Raw genomic sequence first — 19,576 nt, 5'->3', positions numbered from 1 at the left:
TGGTTTTTAGCGGTTTTTTCTTTGCCTCGCAAAAACGGCGATGCAAGCTTTAGCCCTGGGGAAGGTAGTGCGAAATTGGAAGAACGTTGCGCTGAAAAGAGGAACACCAGAGCGGCATAGGGTGAGTGCGAAATCAGTCACAGTCTATATTTCAGCTCTAATTTATGCAAAGAAAACAATCCAGGGACATGATTTCTATCAAGCAACAGAGGTGCTCCTATAAATCCCCCCTCCACACTTAAATCCCAGTCGGATGTCGAATTATCTCGCCACCAATAATGAAAATCTACCCTTGTCCCAAGTTTACACTCCAGCCCTCACAATCCCCGTTGAAGGGCCTGAGAACATAGCCCAGAAGTACACTTCCTTGTATCCATACTTAAACGATCTTTCCCCAGGTCTGAAAAGAATGTTTAAAAGGCCCCCCCCCCCCCCACTTGCTCCCTGAGTAATGGAAGAGCGCAGAGGGCCCTGAGAAAAGATTGGTGGAAGAGGGAGCGTCAGGCCAAAGCATGACTCATTGGGAACAGGAATCAGCTAAAAGGGCAAAACAGCTTTGGCAACAGCTCCGCTCGTTCAGTTCAAGTGCTCCAGAGAGACCGCCCCTTGCCGCTGGAACAAATCATTCTGCTCAATGATCCAACTGAGACAGCCGGAACCCAGCTGACCTTTGCAGGACCGTTTCTTTTTAAGAAATAGCTTGAAGAAGCGGATCAGACACATTCAGGGGAGGAGAGGTCTATTGGCGACCGTAAGCCTCGCTAACCGAGTGAGACTTCTGTGCCTCTAAAGGCCGGACGCCTGGGGCCAGCAACAGGAGGAGGCCATAGGAACAACCATGGCTTCCTAGGCAAGAGATGCTTCCTCAGTGGCTTGGGAGCCACACATGGCTCTTTAATGTGCCACCTGGGGTTCTTCTGAGCACCATTCCCCAGTGTGGCATCTTCTCTATGTTTCAGGAAAGTGGACAAGGCCTTTGTGCGGCGGGGCTTGCAGCTTGAAACAGCCACAACTGGAGGAATGGGTAAGCTGCAAGCAACCTCGAAAACCTCACGTCAGCGAAGCAAATGGCTTGTGGTTGATGGTAATTTTGAATTCGGTTCTTCACAAAACGCAGAGTGAGCACCACTGTCCTAGATGCTTCAAAGAGTCGTAAGAACATAAGAGAAGCCATGTTGGATCAGGTCAATGGCCTATCCAGTCCAACACTCTGTGTCACACAGTGGCAAAAAAAAAAACAAGTGCTGTCAGGAGGTTCACCAGTGAGGCCAGGGCACTAGAAGCCCTCCCACTGTGCCCCGCCCCAAGCACTAACAATACAGAGCATCACTGTCCCAGACTGAAGAGCTCCAAAGATAAGCTGTGGCTAATAGACACTGCTGGACCTCTGCTCCGTATGCTTATCCAATCCCCTCTTGAAGCTGTCTATGCTTGTAGTCACCACCACCTCCTGTGGCAGTGAATTTCATGTATTAATCACCCTTTGGGTGAAGAAGTACTTCCTTTTATCCGTTCTAACCCAACTGCTCAGCAATTTCATTGAATGTCCATGAATTCTCGTATTGTGAGAAAGGGAGAAAAGTGCTTCTTTACCTTCTCTATCCCATGCATAAACTTGTAAACCTCTATCATGTCAACCCTCAGTCGACATTTCTCCAAGCTAAAGAGCCCCAAGCGTTTTAAGTTTTCTTCATAGGAAAAGTGTTTCAACCCTTTAATCATTCTAGTTGCCCCTTTCTGCACTTTTTCCACAAGCAGGGCATGAAGGCAGAACTCTCTCACACTTGGCATCCACAGCTGGGATTCAGAGGCATGCTGTGGAAACTGGAGGTTCTCTATCCTGAGAGCCAGTTTGGTGTATTGGTTAAATGTGCAGACTCTTATCTGGAAGAACCGGGTTTAATTCCCCACTCATCCACTTGCAGTTGCTGGAATGGCCTTAGGTCAGCCATAGATCTCGTAGGAGCTGACCTTGAAAGGGCAGCTGCTGTAAGAGTTTTCTCAGCCCCACCTACCTCACAGGGTATCTGTTGTGGGGGAAGAAGATAAAGGAGATCGTAAGTCGCTCTGAGACTCTGATTCAGAGAGAAGGGGGGTATAAATCTACAATCTTCTTCCTCCAGTTGAGACTATAATGAGACTTTGAGAGAGATGCATTTATCTAGCCTCTTTTTAATGCAATCTAAGCTGGGTGTTATTCCACACAGTGGATTCAATTCTGTACAGCAAGAAGAAATGCTAGTTTTGTCTGTCCTGACCCTAATGCCATTCAATTTCCTTGGGTGATCTGAAGTTCTCACATTATGAACAAAGGAAAAAGCGTTTCTCTATCCACTTCCTCCATACTACACGTACTTCTCTAAACCTTTATCATTTTTCCCCTGAGGAATCTTTATGCTCTGCTGCGGAGCACTTGGAGGTATTCAGCAGGCAAACGCTAGAGAAAAAAATGCTGGATGAGGTGAAGGCCGGCAGGCATCACTTTTTGAGGGGCGGGGGACTTAGTAATAGCCTGCTGTCTCTGTTGCAAATTGATGCTTGGTTTAGAGTCTCCCAACATTTTGTGATTGGTCTCATCCCCGTGGCAGCCATCTTATTATTGGCCCTGCCCTCATAGCAGCCATTTTGTGTTGGCACAAATTAAACCAGGAGACCCATTACAAATCCCCATTCTGCCACAGAAGCCCGCTGGGCGAACTTGGAACAGTCCTTCTCTCTCAGCTTAATTTACCTCATGGGGGTGTCAGCTGTGAGGATCAACTGGAGGAGGGGAGAATGATATTATAAGCAGCTTAGGGTCTCATAGGGAGAAAAGGGGTGCATAAATATCTGAATAAATAAAAACCAAGCCTCATTTTGGGCAGGAGCTCACAGGAGCTCCGGTACCTCTGCATTTTATTGTGCTCTTTCTTTCTTACACCCCACCCCCAATACTTATTTCTGGGCTCCACTGTTCAATCCCCCTGTGAGAATTTTGCTGAACTCTAAGATTGGACAAACTTTCTAATATTTCCCCCCCACAAAAAATGGGCAAATACTCAAAACACCCAAAGCAGAAAGATGGAAATCTTCATCATGCCACTGTGGCCACAGAGGAGAAAGTAATTTTAAAAGTACGATGGGAATAATTTATTTATTTATTTTGTTTGTTTATTTATTTATCAAATTTGTACCCTGCCCTCCCCTAATGGGCTCAGGTTTTAATCTGACAATTATAATTCAAGACGCATTTTAAGGGAGATGCTGAGTTGATATAATATAGTTCACCTCTCGGTGATGTCAGGGGCACGCGGCATACGCAAACGAGTTGTGCTAATGAGCTCCGGCACCTCTTTTTAAACAAAATGACCCCTGATAAAAACTATAAGAAGAGCAGGTTTTTATACTCCATTTTTCTCTACCCTGAGGAGTCTCAAAAGAGCTTGCAATCGACTTCTCTTCCTCTCCCCCACAACAGGCACCTTGTGAGGCAGGTGGCACTGAGAGAATTTTGAGCTAGCCCAAAGACACCCCACAGGCTTCAACAAGTGCAGGAGTGGGGAATAAAACCTGGCTCTCCAGATTAGAGTCTGTTGCTCTTCACCGCTACACCATGCTGGCTCCCTGGCCTAAGCTCACAGCACTCCCCAGAGTGACGCTCAGCCATATTTATTGGATACCTGCACCACCTGTCGCCTTAGGTGCATGGCGGAAGTCTTTGTGTGCTCCTGCCTCTCTGCCACACAAAGCACACGACTCAGCCCTGAGGCATGGAGCGGAGAGGACCTTTGTCCACTCCTCACGCACCAGAAACGGTTGTGTAAGTGCGCAAAGGAGAAATGCCTCCACTTCTATGGTGGCCAAGCTGTTGTCAAAGGCGGGAAAACGCCAATGACCTTTCCTTTCTGCGAAAACACAGCTAATTGCCTCGTTTTCTCCATTCATTAGGAAAAGGTCCAAGACGCAATGAGACGGGAGAACATTTGCATGCTCTCCTCTGGGTGATATCCCTTCCTGCCTTCCTTGAAGGTCAAGGGCAACCAGGACTGGCTCAGAAACAAGCTCCCCGGCCAACACCCCCCCCCTCCGTTCTTCCTCCTCATTCTCCCGGGGTTTATTTATTCTTGTGCCTGCTGGCGCTTTTAAGGATGTTATTCATCCAGTCGGACTTTTTATGTTCCCGGCAACATCAATCAAGAACCTTGTCACTTTTTTACAGCCATGACTAAATATTGCTACCAGGTAATGCAGCCTCTTAACGTTATTTAAAAGAGAGCCGCGTCCTTCCCTTTTGTGAGGCTGTTGGCGCCTGGGCCGAGGTTGTTTTATGGAGGAGTTTAATAGTAGAGCCCAAGATGAAGTCCTACTTGGGAAGAAAGGGAGCTGCGGCAGAGATTTACAAGCAGAAGAAAAGCTGGTTTCTCTTGGCAGAGAAAGGCAGAGAGGTCCGTGCGGCTGGTTTGATCAGTGGAGAAGGGTGCAGGCTGCAGTGTCCAACTTGCGTGCACAATCAGAATTCCGCGGTAAGGAAAGTGAAATTCTGTGGCCTGGAAGAAAAGACCTTGAAGCTGCCTCTGAGCCTCAGACTCCAGAGAAGGGATGTTACAAGAGAGTCAAATAGATAGGCAGGGCAAACTGAGGGCTCCTTCCAGTTTCCTCTTCTGCCCCTGTCCCTTTGATGTCTAGATTGTTAACCCTTAGGGAAGGGTGTCAAATTTACAGTTCAGGGGCCAAATCAGGCCCCTGGAGGGCTCCTATCAGCCCCCCCCCCCAAGCAACTGGCTCTCATCTGCTTCCTTCTCCCTCTCTCTTGCTTCCTTCTGCATCACAGCTTGCTTTGCAAGGCTTGCTCAATTGCACAGGAGCTACAGAGCAAAACCTCTATTTTCTCCATGGGCTGAGGCTCCTCCCTTGAGGAGGAATAGCTTGCTTTGCCAGGCTCTCTGAATTTTTTTTTTTAAATGTGTTTACATACGCAGCAGAATGAGGTGGGAAAATAGGCTGTAATGGATCAACCGTTAATGATTTGGAGGGGAGGCAGTATATTTATCAAAGTTCCTTTGTATTTATAAAGAAAGCCAGTTTGGTGTAGTGATTAAATGTGCAGACTCTTATCTGGAAGAACCCGGTTTGATTCCCCACTCGTCCACTTGCAACTGCTGGAATGGCCTTGGGTCAGCTTCTGTGAGAGCTCTCTCAGCCCCGCCCACCTCACAGGGTGTCTGTTGTGGGGGAAGAAGATAAAGGAGTTTGTGAGATGCTCTGAGGCTCTGAGATTCGGAGTGGAGGGCAGAATATAAATCCAATATCATCTTCTTCTGAAGCCCCTCTAAAGAAACAACCAGAACAGCATGCAAAGGGACAGAACAGAGCCTTTCTCCCTGATGGGCTAATGTACTGCAGGAAGATTTTACATGAGAACACCTTAAAAATGCCTCTCTCCCCACTTGCTGTCTAAAATGGTGCAATCCACTTTGCCACCTCAAAAATTCTACCGTCTCTGAGGACCGGTATGGTGCAGTTGTTAAGAGTGTCAGATTAGATCTGGGTAATCCAGGTTTGAAGCCCCACTGGTGCCCTGAAAGCTCACTGGGTGACCTTGGGCCAGTCGCATAGTCTCTAACCTACCTCACAGGGTTGCTGTAAAGATAAAATGTAGGACAGGTGAATGATATGAGCCATTTTGGGTCCTCATTGAGAGAAAGGCAAATTATAAATGAAGCAGATGAATGAGCAAATAAACTAATGTGTAGATTGCGCCTGAGTAAAAACAGAAGAAGAGCCCTGCTGGATCAGACCAGTGGTCCATCTAGTCCAGCATCCTGTCTCACACAGTGGCCAACCAGTTCCTCTGGAGGGCCAACAACAGGGCAGAGAGGTCAAGGTCTTCACAAAAACATAAGAAGAACCCTGCTGGATCAGACCTAGTCCAGCATCCTGTCTCACAAAGGGGCCAACCAGTTCCACCGGAGGGCCAATAGGGCTTAGAGGCTGAGGCCTTCCCCTGATAACAACATCAGAAGAGCCCTGCTGGATCAGACCAATAGTCCATCTTCTGTAGCATCCAGTCTCACTCAGTGAACAACCTGTTCCTCTGGAGGGCCAACAACAGGGTACAGAGGCCCAGGCCCTCCCCTGATGTTGCCTCCTGGCTCTGAGAGTCAGAGATTGAGTGCCTCTGAATGCCACCAACAGATCCATCTTTCACAAATCTAATCTAAGTACTATGCAGCAGGCAGTAGTAGAGGACTAGTTTCTTTTTGGTGACAACTCAGTTCTAAGGGCTGGGAGGACATTTAAGCGTTGTTAGGGGTGGAACATAAACAGCAACCTGATCTGAAGGATGTCTGCTACAGAACACCACAGCTTTGACAGTAAAATCTGGCCTTCAGAAGCAGAGGTTGATCCAAAAAAGATGATAGATAGATAGATAGATAGATAGATAGATAGATAGATAGATAGATAGATAGATTGATGATAGATAGATAGATAGATAGATAGATAGATAGATAGATAGATAGATGATAGATAGATGATAGATAGATAGATAGATAGATGATAGATAGGTAGATAGATGATAGATAGATAGATAGATAGATAGATAGATAGATAGATAGATAGATAGATAGATAGATAGATAGATAGATAGATGATAGATAGGTAGATAGATAGATAGATAGATAGATAGATAGATAGATAGATAGATAGATAAATTTATTGTCTATGAGAGCAACGAAATGAGGTGCTCTTCCACAAACATACCAACACATCAACACCCACAAAAGGACATATACATAAACCATTTAAATGCATCTAAAAACACATAACCATTCATAACCCTGCATTTAGCTTAACCACGGCACTTGGATAGAAGCTGCCCTTGAATCTATTTGTCTTTGCCTTCAACACTCTATTTGTCTTTGCCTTCAACACTCTGAACAAGCAGATTTTGTCCAGTAAATAAATTTGCACAAATCATAGTTTGGTTAGTTAAAACAAAGTAATTTGTAGCAAAAAATTATAAGACTTGAATGAATTGGAAAGCAGAAGTGTGGTACAGAGAATCAGGTGTTTGCGTGTGGGGGCGGGGAGATCCTTTAGAGGGCATCTCTGAAGCTGTTTGGTTGAAAGTAAAAAGCCTGCAAAGTCCTCCATAAACTTAGGAATGAGAGAGAATGCTGTAAAAATCTTATAAAGATGTATTACATGCCAGCAAGAACTGCAAAAATTACAGCCATAGGTTCCCACTGTATACTAGCAATACATGAAATATCCAGATATTTTTTTACCGAATCTGATGGCAATGCACAGTTGTTAAAAAAATCTGAACAGATGCTCATATGTGCTTAAAACAGACCTTCTATAGAGATTTCCAAAAGAAGTAAAAAGGGGGAAGTCGACAAAAATTACAAAGGAAAATGCTGGAAATGTCAAGACATAGAGGGAACTTTTTACCATATGTGATGGACTTGTAAAAAAGCAAAAAACATATTGGATGGAAATACACGGGGAAATGCAGAATACTTTAAAATTCAAATTTCCTATAGAAGCCAAGAATATGTTACTAGGAATACTGTCTAACAAATTATCAAAAGCTTTGGAAGGGATATTTAAATATATGGTGACAGCAGCTAGAATTATTTATGCAGCAAAATGGAAATCAGAGGCCTGTCCAAGCTAAAAAAATTGGGAAAACAAACTCATTGATTATCCAGTAATGGCAAAATTAACAATTTATTCGAGAAACAGATCCATCTTGAAATATGAGGAGAGAATGAGTGTCTATTTTGCAAGCAGGAGATAAACAGAATAAGAAACAGTTCTTAAATGTACTGTAAGACATATAAATGTACTATAAGGCATGTAAATGTAATATAATGCAGAAATAGAAGGAAAACAAGTTTTGAATATAAATGTACAACAAAGTGGACTTTAAACAAAATATTGCTTATTTTTTATTGTGAGATAGATAATAGACTTTCCTTCAAACTTTGGTATATTAAAAGTTATAGCCAATTTGTATATTGTAGTATAAAGTTATAGCCAATTTGTAGTATTGATGAAATATGTAAAACAGAATATTAATGATGAAACTACTGCAGAAAATGTCTGAGATTAAGCGTTATTATGCAATCAGGAGATAAACTTAGAATGAGAAACTGTTTAAAAATGGTCTATAAATGTATTGCAAACCATATAAATGTAGTTTAATGTAGAAAAAGAAGGATAAGTTTTCAATATCAATTCCTTCAAACTTGGGAGTATTAAAAGTTACAGCAAGAATGTAGTATTGATGAAATATGCAATATAAAATGTATAAATGATGAAATTATTGTAGAAAATGTCTTAAAAACTCTAATGAGTGGGATGCTGGGGAGAAATAGCTCTTTATCTCTTTGTTTAATACATCCTGTATAAAAATGTACTTGTTTCTTAATCCCTATATAATCTCTTTCTTTCCTTTTGGAAAAAAAAGAAACATTAAAAAAAGTGAAAAGGGGGAAATGTGTTTCCATAAAAAGTTTCTTTACAGCAGAAAGAACCTTGACAGCTCATCTGGAAACAGAAAATAGTAGCTCAAATGAAAATCAGGTTAAAGCTAGCTTAAGTCATAGAATAATAGAATCATAGAGTTGGAAGGGACCTCCAGGATCATCTAGTCCAACCCTCTGCACAATGCAGGAAACTCACAAATACCTCCCCCTAAATTCACAGGATCCTCATTGCTGCCATCTAGCCTCTGTTTCAAAACCCCCAAGGGAGGAGAACCCGCCACCTCCTGACGAACCCTGTTCCACTGAGGAACCGCTCTAACGGTCAGGATGTTCTTCCTAATGTTGAGCCAGAAATGTTTTTGATTTAATTTCAACCTCTTGGTTGAAAACAATTCCACACCATCCTCTATATGACAGCCCTTCAAGTACTTGAAGATGGTGATCATACCACCTCTCAGCCACCTGCCTCTCAGGTCCAATCAAATTGAGCCTGAACTCTCCCTGGAAGCCAAAATGACTAATCAGAGGCTATTGTACATCAGTCACATTATGAAAAGACAAGAGTCACTGGAAAAGACAATCATGCTGAGAAAAGCTGAAGGCAGCAGGAAAAGAGGAAGACCAAACATGACATGGATCGACTCAATCAAGGAAGCCACAGCCCTCAGACTGCAAGACCTCAGTAAGACTGCCACCAACAGGACGTCCGTAAGGCTGCCGTTAAATCAGAAGAAACATGACAGCATTTAACAAACACAGCTTGGGTCAGGTGCCCTTGTACTACTTATGCTGAGATCAGGGGAGGCAAAATGGCAACGGGCAGCCACTGGTGTACCACCAGTCTTGTTCTGTCCTCCCCCAAATCAAGGCACTCGTATTTTTGTACCCAGCAGGCAAATCAGGTGGAGAAAAACAGATTTCAGATGTCAAATTTTCCTCATTTTTGAGCCAAAATCTCTTTTAAATACCAAATCTCCACAACATAGGGGAAACTAGGCCTCAAGCCTACTCCCATCTAGCTTTCTCTGTGAAAGAAACATCTTTTTTTGGGGGGGGTACGGAGGAGCATTCAGTCATATGAATTTCCATTTGCTGCCTACAGAAGTATAGCCTAGATACAGGTTTAATGCCTCAGTGTTGGAGTTTGGGGCTCAAAGAGATATGGTTTGAAATCAGTTCAGTAACCTCAGCTAGTCTTGGCTAACCTTATTTATCTTTACCTCATTTGCCACATTGTTCTTCCCTCCTCCTCCCAACAAAAAACACTCATGTGGTAAGTTAGGGTAAGAAAAAAAGAGTAGGCTCAGGGCTTTTTTTGTAGCAGGAACTCCTTTGCATATTAGGCCACACACCCCTGATTGAGTCACTCCTCCAAGAGCTTACAGGGCTCTTAGTTCAGGGCCTATTGTAAGCTCCAGGAGGATTGGCTACTTCAGGAGAGTGTGGCCTAATAAGCAAAGGAGTTCCTGCTACAAAAAAAAGCCCTGGGATTTTATACCCTGCTTTTCTCTACCGCAGGGAGTCTCAAAGCAGCTTACAATCACATTCCCTTCCTCTTCCCATAGCAGGCACCTTATGAGACAAGTGGGGAAGAGAGAGTTTGGAGACAGAACTGTGATTGGCCCAAGGTCACCCAGCAGGCCTCATATGAAGAAGTGGGGAATGCAACCCAGTTCTCCAGATTAGAGTTTGCTGCTCTTAACCACTACACTATGCTGACTGCTGGGGAAGAGAATGTGATGGGTCCAAGGTCAGCCATCAAACTTCCACAGCAGAGCAGGGAAGAGAACCTGGTTCTCGAGAGCCAGTTTGGTGTAGTGTAGTGGTTAAGTGTATGGACTCTTATCTGGGAGAATCAGGTTTGATTCCCCCCTCCTCCACTTGCAGCTGCTGGAATGGCCTCTGGTTAGCCATAGTTCTCACAGAGCTGCCCTTGAAACAGCAGCTTCTGTGAGAGCTCTCTCAGTCCCACCCACCTCACAGGGTGTCTGTTGTGGTGGAGGAAGGTAAAGGAGATTGTAAGCTACTCTGAGAATCAGAGTGAAGGGCAGGGTATTAATCCAGTATCTTTTTCTTCTTCTTCGTCTATATCCTAGACTGATACCCTAACCACACCACAGTTGGCTCTGGTATTCTGTGATGTATAGACATGGACATCCTGATTTAATCCTGGTTTGTTCTCTGGCATCCTTCTCTCTCTGGTTACAGAGCAAAGCTGACCAAACCTTTCTCAAGACAAACCAAGATTGGCGTGATCACCCGCAAGCTTAATTCTAGTTTCAGAAACTGAGCCTTATAGCTAAATAGTGTCAGAGCTGAACTGAGCCTCTGCGTGTGACGAAGAGTCCAACTCTCACAAAACACCTTTTGCTGGAACAAATTTTGTCAGCCTCTGTCACTGGATGCTTTTCTCTGTTTCGTTGCACGTTCCCCTCTTACCTGTTTCTCCCCATATCGGCAAGTACTCGTCTTGCTGAATGTCCAGCATGATCTCCAGGCCGTTGCCCGTCCCGCCCTTCACCGTGGTCAGCAGAGGGTGCCCATCTTCTCCTGAGTTAAACATGTAGCACTTCCCGTATTTCGTAAAAACCTGAGGGGAAGAAAGACATAAAGAAGGCTTTCACTGTCACTGCTGGGTTGCCTTCTCGACACGTTCAAGGACATCGGTCTGAAGGCAAATGTCTCTGCAGCTGGCTAGCAGGGAAGGCCTGGAAAGTTACCAAATTTTCCTACCGCTGTCTCTCAGCCCCGGCCTCACTCCCACTTTCATTTACTGACTGGCCTGGAACCCTTGTACATACGCTCTATGTAGGGCTGCCAATCCCCAGTTGGGAAAAATTGCAAACGGCGTAGCACTAAAATAGCAATTATATTGTAACAACAACAAAGCCCTTAAAGGGAAACGTCCATATCCAATTAGAAATAGATTTCGTCTTGCTGCATGAAGAGTGTCTCATTACAAAGGTCGTCACGATGTAAATAAGCCCAATAGAAGAATCAAGTCAATTCAAGGGACCGGTTTCGGTTTCAAAAACCTTCATCAGCCAAGGCTTTAGCTTTGCAGTTTAGCACATCATGGCTTCAAGCCACATAAAGAATTGCTATTTGAAGCACCAGTCCTTCCTATTTAGGATGAAAGTTCAGTTATTTTCCGGCTGGTAATTGCTTCTATTTCTAATTCGATACGGACGTTTCCCTTTAAGGGCTTTGTTGTTGTTACAATATAATTGCTATTATGGTGCTACACAGTTTGCTATCTTGGTGTAGTGGTTAAATGTGTGGACTCTTATCTGGGAGAACCAGGTTTGATTCCCCACTCCTCCACTTGCAGCTGCTGGAATGGCCTTGGGTTAGCCATAGCTCTCGCAAGAGTTGTCCTTGAAAGGGCAGTTTCTGGGAGAGCTCTCTCAGTCCCACCCACCTCACAGGGTGTCTGTTATGGGGGAAGAAGATAGAGGAGATTGTAAGTCGCTCTGAGTCTCTGATTCAGAGAAAAGGACGGGGTATAAATCTGCAATTCTTCTTCTTTTCCTGTCTATGTGAAACTGTGGTTCTTTATTGCTGTAATCCCCAGTTGGGAGCAGGGGGTCTCTTAGTTTGGAGGCGCTCCCCCAGCTTCAGAGTTCACAGAAAGCAGGAGAGGGGAATGTTCACTGGAAACTTCATTATATCCTGTGGATATACTCCAAAGGGTATAATGGAGAATCGATCTGTGGGATCTGGGACTTTTGGGCGTATGTTGTTTGAGGAAAGGCACCAAATTTTCAGCATAGCATCTGGTACCTCTCCTTTTAACCCCCCCCCCCCCAAGTTTCAAAGAGATTGGACCAGGGGGTCCAATTCTATGAGTCCCCAAAGAAGGTGCCCCCATCCTCCATTATTTCCAATGGAAGGAAGGCATTTAAAAGGAATATGATGGCCAGAATTTCCTTTGGAGTTCAATCGTGCTTGTCACAACCTTGCTCCTGGCTTCACCCCCAATGTCTCCTGGCTCCACCCCCAAAGTCCCCAGATATTTCCTGAGTCAGACCTGGGAACCCTAGCTCGACCCTCATCTCAGGAACATCTTCTGGTAATCCCTGGCACAAAATACATCCGCTTGGCCTCATCCAGAGCCAGAGCTTTCTCTGCCCTGGCCCCAGCATGGTGGAACATGCTCCCTAGTGAAATGAGGGACCTGTGGGACTTATTGCAATTCTGTAGGGCCTATTAAACAGAGCTGCTCCGTCAGGCCTTTGATTGAGGCAGCAGTTGTCTAGTTCTATTGGCCTTCCCTGCTCTAACCCAGCTGTAGCTGTGCAACATACCATCTGTGTTATCATTTGTGCTATGGGTGTGACCTGGTCCCACTTGTCAATATGCCATCCTTTAAGTCTGCAAGCAGTATAAACCCAGCAGGACTCCCAAGCTCCCAAAATTATCATCAAAAAAGCATGGACTTCAGAAGGTCGTCTTCTGAAAAGAATTCTATTAGTCGCCAATTTCACCTCTGCTGGAATCCTCAGATGGACGGTGTGCAGACCCCTACTTATTCATCCAGGCCATAAGGCAGATTCTTACCAAAATCATACACTTGCATGCATACGAATCTTCTTCAAAGAGTTGTATTATACATACGCAGGCATACAGAAATACACAGAACTTCAATTCCAGGGGAAAGTCTAGACCAGAGGTGGCCAAACTGCAGCTCGGGAGCCACATGCTGCATGAAGCCACATGCTTTCACCCATATTGTGCGGCTCTCAAAGCCCCCACCACCCCCATCAGCTGGCTTGGAGAAGGCATTTGTCTCTTTAAATCACTTATCCAGGCCAAGCCAGCCAGTGGCTGTTGCTTTCCTTCCTTCCTTCCTTCCTTCCTTCCTTGCAGCTCTCTCAAACATCTGATATCCATGCCTTGCGGCTCTCAAATATCTGATGTTTATTCTATGTGGCTCTTACATTAAGCAAATTTGGCCACCCCTGGACCCGACCCTAATTCACTTAAAACATCTGGTAGGCCGTAGGTACAGTACACTAAAAAAAAAAATCTGTTCCCAATTCCGCCACCCATATAAATAATGTAAATTAAACAAATTTGCATAATTTCCTCTCCTTTGGAATAATTATTTCTGCAGTTCTTAGCTACTATCATTTATTTCCATTTTGTTAGTTCTGGGTAATAATCACAGTAAGTATTATTAAGGGGCTAAACAATTTAAGAAATAGAAAATTATTTAAAAACAAACAAACAGATAATGCTGTCCTAAGTTTCAAATGTAAATATACATGGTAAAATGGAACAGAGATAAGCAGGGGTGGAATTCTAGCAGGAGCTCCTTTGCATCTTAGGCCACACACACCTGATACAGCCAATCCTCCAAGAGCTTACAAAAAGAGCCTTGTAAGCTCTTGGAGGATTGGCTACATCAGGGGTGTGTGGTGGAAGCCTCAGATTCAGTGGGAGCTCACAGGAGCACAGCTCCTGAACCTTTCTGAGAGTTCCACCTCCTTGTTCATTGAATATTATGTGCGGCTGTATAACAATCCCCGGATGAGCTCCACCACCTATTTTTCTACAAAATGACCCCTGGTGTGGCCTAATATGCAAAGGAACTCCTGCTAGAATTCCATCCCTGGAGTTAAGGGAAGACAAGGGAAGGAGAGAGACACACCCAAGGAAAGTCTCAGTTAAATGGAAAAGGCAAATGAAAATGGATGTGCCCTAAAGGCAAGGAATGACGCTGGGCACCGCTCTTGCCTCCTACCACTGGAAATCTTATTTTGCTACCTCCTCTGACTTGAGATTTCAATGGCAAAGATACATATTCTACCCATATCCCTTCCAATGTAGCTGTTCAACCACAAGAGCTGATATCATAAAGCTGCAAGATTCTCAGGAAGCAGAATTCTGTTTACGCAGAAGTAAATCTCAGTCAGGTCATGCGATTTATTTCTTAGTAAATACATCCAAGGAGCCCCGTGGCGCAGAGTGGTAAAACTGCAGTACTGCAGTCCAAACTCTGCTCACAACCTGAGTTCAATCCAGGAGGAAGCTGGGTTAAGGTACCCAGCTCAAGGCTGACTCAGCCTTCCATCCTTCTAAGGTCAGCAAAATGAGTGCCCAGCTTGCTGGGGGGAAAGTGTAGTTGACTGGGGAAGACAATGGCAAACCACCCCGTAAAAAGGTCTGCTGTGAAAATGTCATGATGCGATGCCACCCCAGAGTTGGAAACGACTGGTACTTGCACAGGGGACTGCCTTTACCTTTATAAATACATCCGAAGTGTTAGCATTAAACTGCAGTGCTATGTTAGGGTTGTCAGCTCTGGATTGGAAAATATCAGGAGATTTTGAGTTGAAGTTCAACTTGAGTTGGGGAGGGGAGCAGGGCTGTTTTTGTAGCAGGAACTCCTTTGCATATTAGGCCACACACCCCTAATGTAGCCAATCCTCCAAGTGCTTACAGGGCTCTAAGTACAGGGGCTACTTTAAGCTCCAGGAGGATTGGCTACATCAGGAGTGGGTGGCCTAATATGCAAAGGAGCTCCTGCTACAAAAAAAGCCCTGGAGGGAAGGAACCACAGCAGAGTATAGCGCCATAGAGTCTACCCTCCAAAGCAGCCATTTTCTCCAGGGGAACTGATCTTTGTTATCTAGAAATGAACTGTAATAGCATGAGATCTCCAGGTGCCACCTGGGGGTTGGCAACTCTACATTATTTAGCAGCCAGCCTCATTAAAAACAGGAGGTCTTACAGCTGAGGAAATATGGAAAGGTTTGTGCTCTTAACCTCATATATAAATTGTCTGCCCAGCAAAAATCCACCTCATGCAACTGATGAACTAGGCTCTAGTCTTCATAATGCTTATGCTGAAATATAATTTGGGTTGTCTTTCATGTGTTACAAGACTCCTGTTTACTTCCACTGTGTGAGAGAAACAACCTCAAAACTACCACTTGGATACCACTTGGCATCCAAAATTGGTATTTTACATTCTAGACAGCTTTGCTGCACAACAAAGCCAAACCTCGACATTTCTGTCACAATTTAATTCTACCTCATTCCAATGTGCCACATCTGACGCGTCCTTAAATCCACAGCTTCTGCAAAGGCTTCGACATGCTATTTTCTTGGCGGGGTGTTTGATGGAGGTGAATTAATTACTTCTGGGTGACCTCAGCGCCAGTGACCTATTGGATCTCGACAGTTTGGGGAGCATCCTTGAAGGGTTGTTATTGCATTGGAAACTGAAGCGGGGATGGTGAACGCCCCCTGAAAGGATCACTTGGGGCTCACAAGACTGGCTTCTGAGGTCCAGCTCATTTGGAGGCTGTGCTGGCATAAGGGTGTAGCATTCCCTTTCAAAGAGCTGGTTTTGGAAGCAGAGGGATTAATCAAAGCTGCCGAGAGAACGCAAGGGAGAAAGCTGAGCCACTGCAGATGCTCTCAATTCTTTGACCCTCGCGTCTTCTTCCTCCTGAAAACAAAAAGGTCACACCAAAGACGTGGAGAGCATCTTAAGCCAGGATGTCGTGTTTCCACTGGGCTGCCATCCCCCTCTAAATGAACAAAGCATGGCTTATCCGGAGCCGCTCTCCCTATCAACGCAAAACTCCAATAACCTTTTCGACTGCCACCTCATCGCTCTTCAGAGAGCCAAAGCAAAAGAGAGAACTGGCTGGCACAATGGGCTGCGTCCCTCCTTAATGAGGTTGTTTGCCATTTCCCCAGCCACCGAGACAAAAGGCTATTTAACAGCCTCCGCTGCTCTGCTCCACACCCCAGCCAAGTCAAGAATAAGAGCCACTTCATACTTGACGGGGCGATCGCATTTGCCGCAGCCGCGTTTGGCTTTCCTGTGGCAAACACATAAAGCATGAAGGGCAGACTCGTGTCTGACCACGGGAAACACGTGCCAGTCTGTCTGATTTGCCTCTGGCTCCTCAGCACGCGTCCACTGCGTGTTTCAAGACATGTGCCTGCCTTTCACAGTCGGTGTTTCTAAGTTTCTCCTGCATTCTCTTTAAAAGTCTGTTCCTGTTTGCCACTGACTGTGTATCTCTACATTATTAAAGGGGAAAACCCCTTTGTGCCTCGAATTCTGTGGCCCTGTCTAAAGTATGCACATTCCTTGATGTTTCCCCCTCATTTGCCAATTTATTTCAGAGTTCTTTCCACTTTGCTTTATACATCCTGATTTTCAAAGTCAGCGTGTCAGCCCACAAAGCCCTGCTACTTGACCACAGGCATCCTTTCCCCCTCAGATTCCCTCAGTCACTGAGATTCCCTCAGTTCCCTGAGATTCCCTCAGCCACTCTCTCGCAGCCTAACTTACCTCTTGACCACAGGAATTTTCTTCAGCTACATCCAAGATACATTCAGTCACTCGCTCTCAGCCTTAAGCTACCCTCAAGAGCTGTTGTTGTGAGGACAGAACAGAGATGAATGCTTTAAATTGCTTTTGAGTCTCCATTAGGGAGAAAAGTGGGTTGTAAATGTACAAATACATAAATACCACATAAGTTTGAGAATATAAGAATATTTTCATAGCTGTTAAGAGCAAAAAACTTGCTTTAGAAAAACAGAGTGCCAGCAGAGTGAATCCCAATTTCACACACTAAACCTAGAATACATCATGGTTTGGTGTTAATGTGTTTCAAACAACGCAACAGATTGAAGTCCCTAGGGAACCCTGAATTACTATAGCTTGGCCAAAAAATCAGTGCTAAGTCTCTCCCAAATCTCCACATATCACAGACATTTCGGGACATGTTCTGGGCCTCATGCTAAATTCATATATGCCACAATGGTTTGGCCTAGGTGTATCACACCACCACAACAAGGAATATGTTCTAATAGGCCCAAACACTCTTGTTACACACAAACTGATAATGGGAGACAAGAAGCGTCATAACACTAGAAACCAAGAAATCGATGGAAACTGGTTATGGAAGTAGTTTTTTCACACAGTACATAATTAACTTAGGGAACACACTGATACTACGTGGGACACTGATGACCACTATTTGGCTTTTTAAAAGGATCAGACAAATCCTCAGGGGACACAGCTCTGTCAATGGCTGTCAACTGTAATAATTAAATGGAACCTTTCTGTACAGAGACCATGCGTCTCTGGAAAATAAATACGGGGGATAAACAGAAAGGAGAACTTCAACTTGATATCCTTTTGGGAGAGTCCAGAGTCTTTTGTTGGAAGCCGAAAGCCGAGTCTTGGCTTAACCCAGCAAGGAAAATGTGATGTTGTTAAATAATGACTGAAGGATTAGAGTTATCTTTTGGTTAAGATAACAAGCTGGTAGAAGATGAAGACTAGGCAATATGGGCATCACACGAGTAGGTACCCAGGTGATCTATTAGGCTCCAAAGATCCTTCCCCCCATGGATGTTACCATAACTCCTAACCAAGTCCTTGAGAGCAATGGCGATCTCCTCCCCCCCCCACCAAAGTTTCCCATTTTTCTGACCGTTGGTTTATTCTTCATTCCAGATAATTAGCACTTTGGGGAAACAGCCGTGAAGACAGCAATTTGTTTAATTTATGATCCTATGCATGTCTTAGCTGTTAGGAGCCTGACCGCTAGCATTTCCTCAACCACTGCCTAGAATATTAGCTCCGTATTTCTTTTTAAATACCCACGCAAGCAATGCTAAATTGTCCTGATGGTTGGAAAGGTGATTTACCACACCTCTAAGAGCCCTCAACAGCAATCACCAGTCAAACGAAAGCCTCATACTGATTCGCTGTTAACTGCACCAAGCTAAATCAGAAGCAAACGGGAAAGGCCTCGTGATCTGCAGACTTCCTTTGGTTTTTGGAGATTGATATCTGAGGGGACAGGAAGCCCGTCTTCAGCATCTCTCTTCAAACCCACAAATCTTTCCTGGCAGTGCTGAAATCATAACCCTTTGTTGCAAAAAAAAATCTTCCCATGCGTGGGTAATGATTCTGGTTACTCAGTTGCAAACTGATTCATAGGAATAATCAGTTTTCCCTCTCTTCTGGCCACTTGCCAAATAAGGATTCTTCCTTATAACAAACTGAACAAGGGACCAATTCAGTTGTCACCCTTTATATATAACTTACTGCTTGAATAGTGCCTGAAACTTGGGAAAGAAAGAAAGAAAGAAAGAAAGAAAGAAAGAAAGAAAGAAAGAAAGAAAGAAAGAAAGAAAGAAAGAAAGGAAAGGGAGGGAGGGAGGGAGGGAGGGAAGGAGAGAGAGAAAGAAAGAAAGAAAGAAAGAAAGAAAGAAAGAAAGAAGAAGAAAGAAAAGAAGAGGGAGGGAGGGAGGGAGGAGGGGAGGAGGGAGGGAGGGAGGGAGGAAGGAAGGAAGGAAGGAAGGAAGGAAGGAAGGAAGGAAGGAAGGAAGGAAGGAAGGAAGGAAGGAAGGAAGGAAGGAAGGAAGGAAGGAAGGAGGGAGGGAGGGAGGGAGGGAGGGAGGGAGAGAGGGCAGCAATGGGGCCTTTCCTCTATTCAGTCCCCTATTTAGTCCAAGAGTCCCTCCAATCTCACTTGAAGCACCAAATTATCATTTCATGAGGGAAATGAATGGAAATGGTGGTGAGGTTCACAAAACTCTTGTCCATGTTGCTCTTTCAAACTTTCCTACTCCCTCCCATCTGAGCTTTGTATCAAATACATTGTGGATGAGCCTGAAGCTCCCCTCACAGAGGCCCTGCTTCAGGCTAGATTTGTGCCTTGCCAGAGATGGTAACCTTAGTGGTGAGAGAAACTGTCTCTGTACCAATCCACTGGCCTCATCTACTTCTGATCTCTGCCTTGTCCCCCATTTTATTTTTATTTATTTACTTCATTTGTGCCCTGCCTTTCTCCTCAATGGGGACTCAAAGCAGCTTATGTTCCTCTTCTCCATTTTATCCTCACAACAGCCCTGTGAGGTAGGTTAGGCCAAGAGAATATGACGGGCCCAAAGTCACCCTGTAAGCTTCCATGGTGTGCGTGGGGATTCGAATCCCCATCACCAGATACTAGTCCAACACTCTTAACCACTACACCACACTGCATTCAACTATTTAACATTCCTGACACTGCTAGAGGTGGGGGAAAAACACTTTGTGGTTGTTTACCGGGAAGACAAAA

General features: G+C 44.6%; 1 protein-coding gene across 1 annotated transcript in view; it reads right to left on the bottom strand.

The window, feature by feature from the left end:
- Positions 1 to 19,576, bottom strand: part of ASIC2 (acid sensing ion channel subunit 2) — a 786,273-nt gene that overhangs the window by 107,759 nt on the left and 658,938 nt on the right. Inside the window, exon 2 of the mRNA XM_060256113.1 lies at positions 10,914 to 11,064. Coding sequence (XP_060112096.1) covers positions 10,914 to 11,064 — 151 coding nt within the window. The remainder of the gene's footprint in view (positions 1 to 10,913; positions 11,065 to 19,576) is intronic.

Source organism: Heteronotia binoei, chromosome 15 (assembly GCF_032191835.1).
Source record: "Heteronotia binoei isolate CCM8104 ecotype False Entrance Well chromosome 15, APGP_CSIRO_Hbin_v1, whole genome shotgun sequence".
NCBI lineage: Eukaryota > Metazoa > Chordata > Lepidosauria > Squamata > Gekkonidae > Heteronotia > Heteronotia binoei.
Note: the sequence above shows the minus strand (reverse complement) of the source record. Positions and strands in the feature narration are given on the sequence as shown.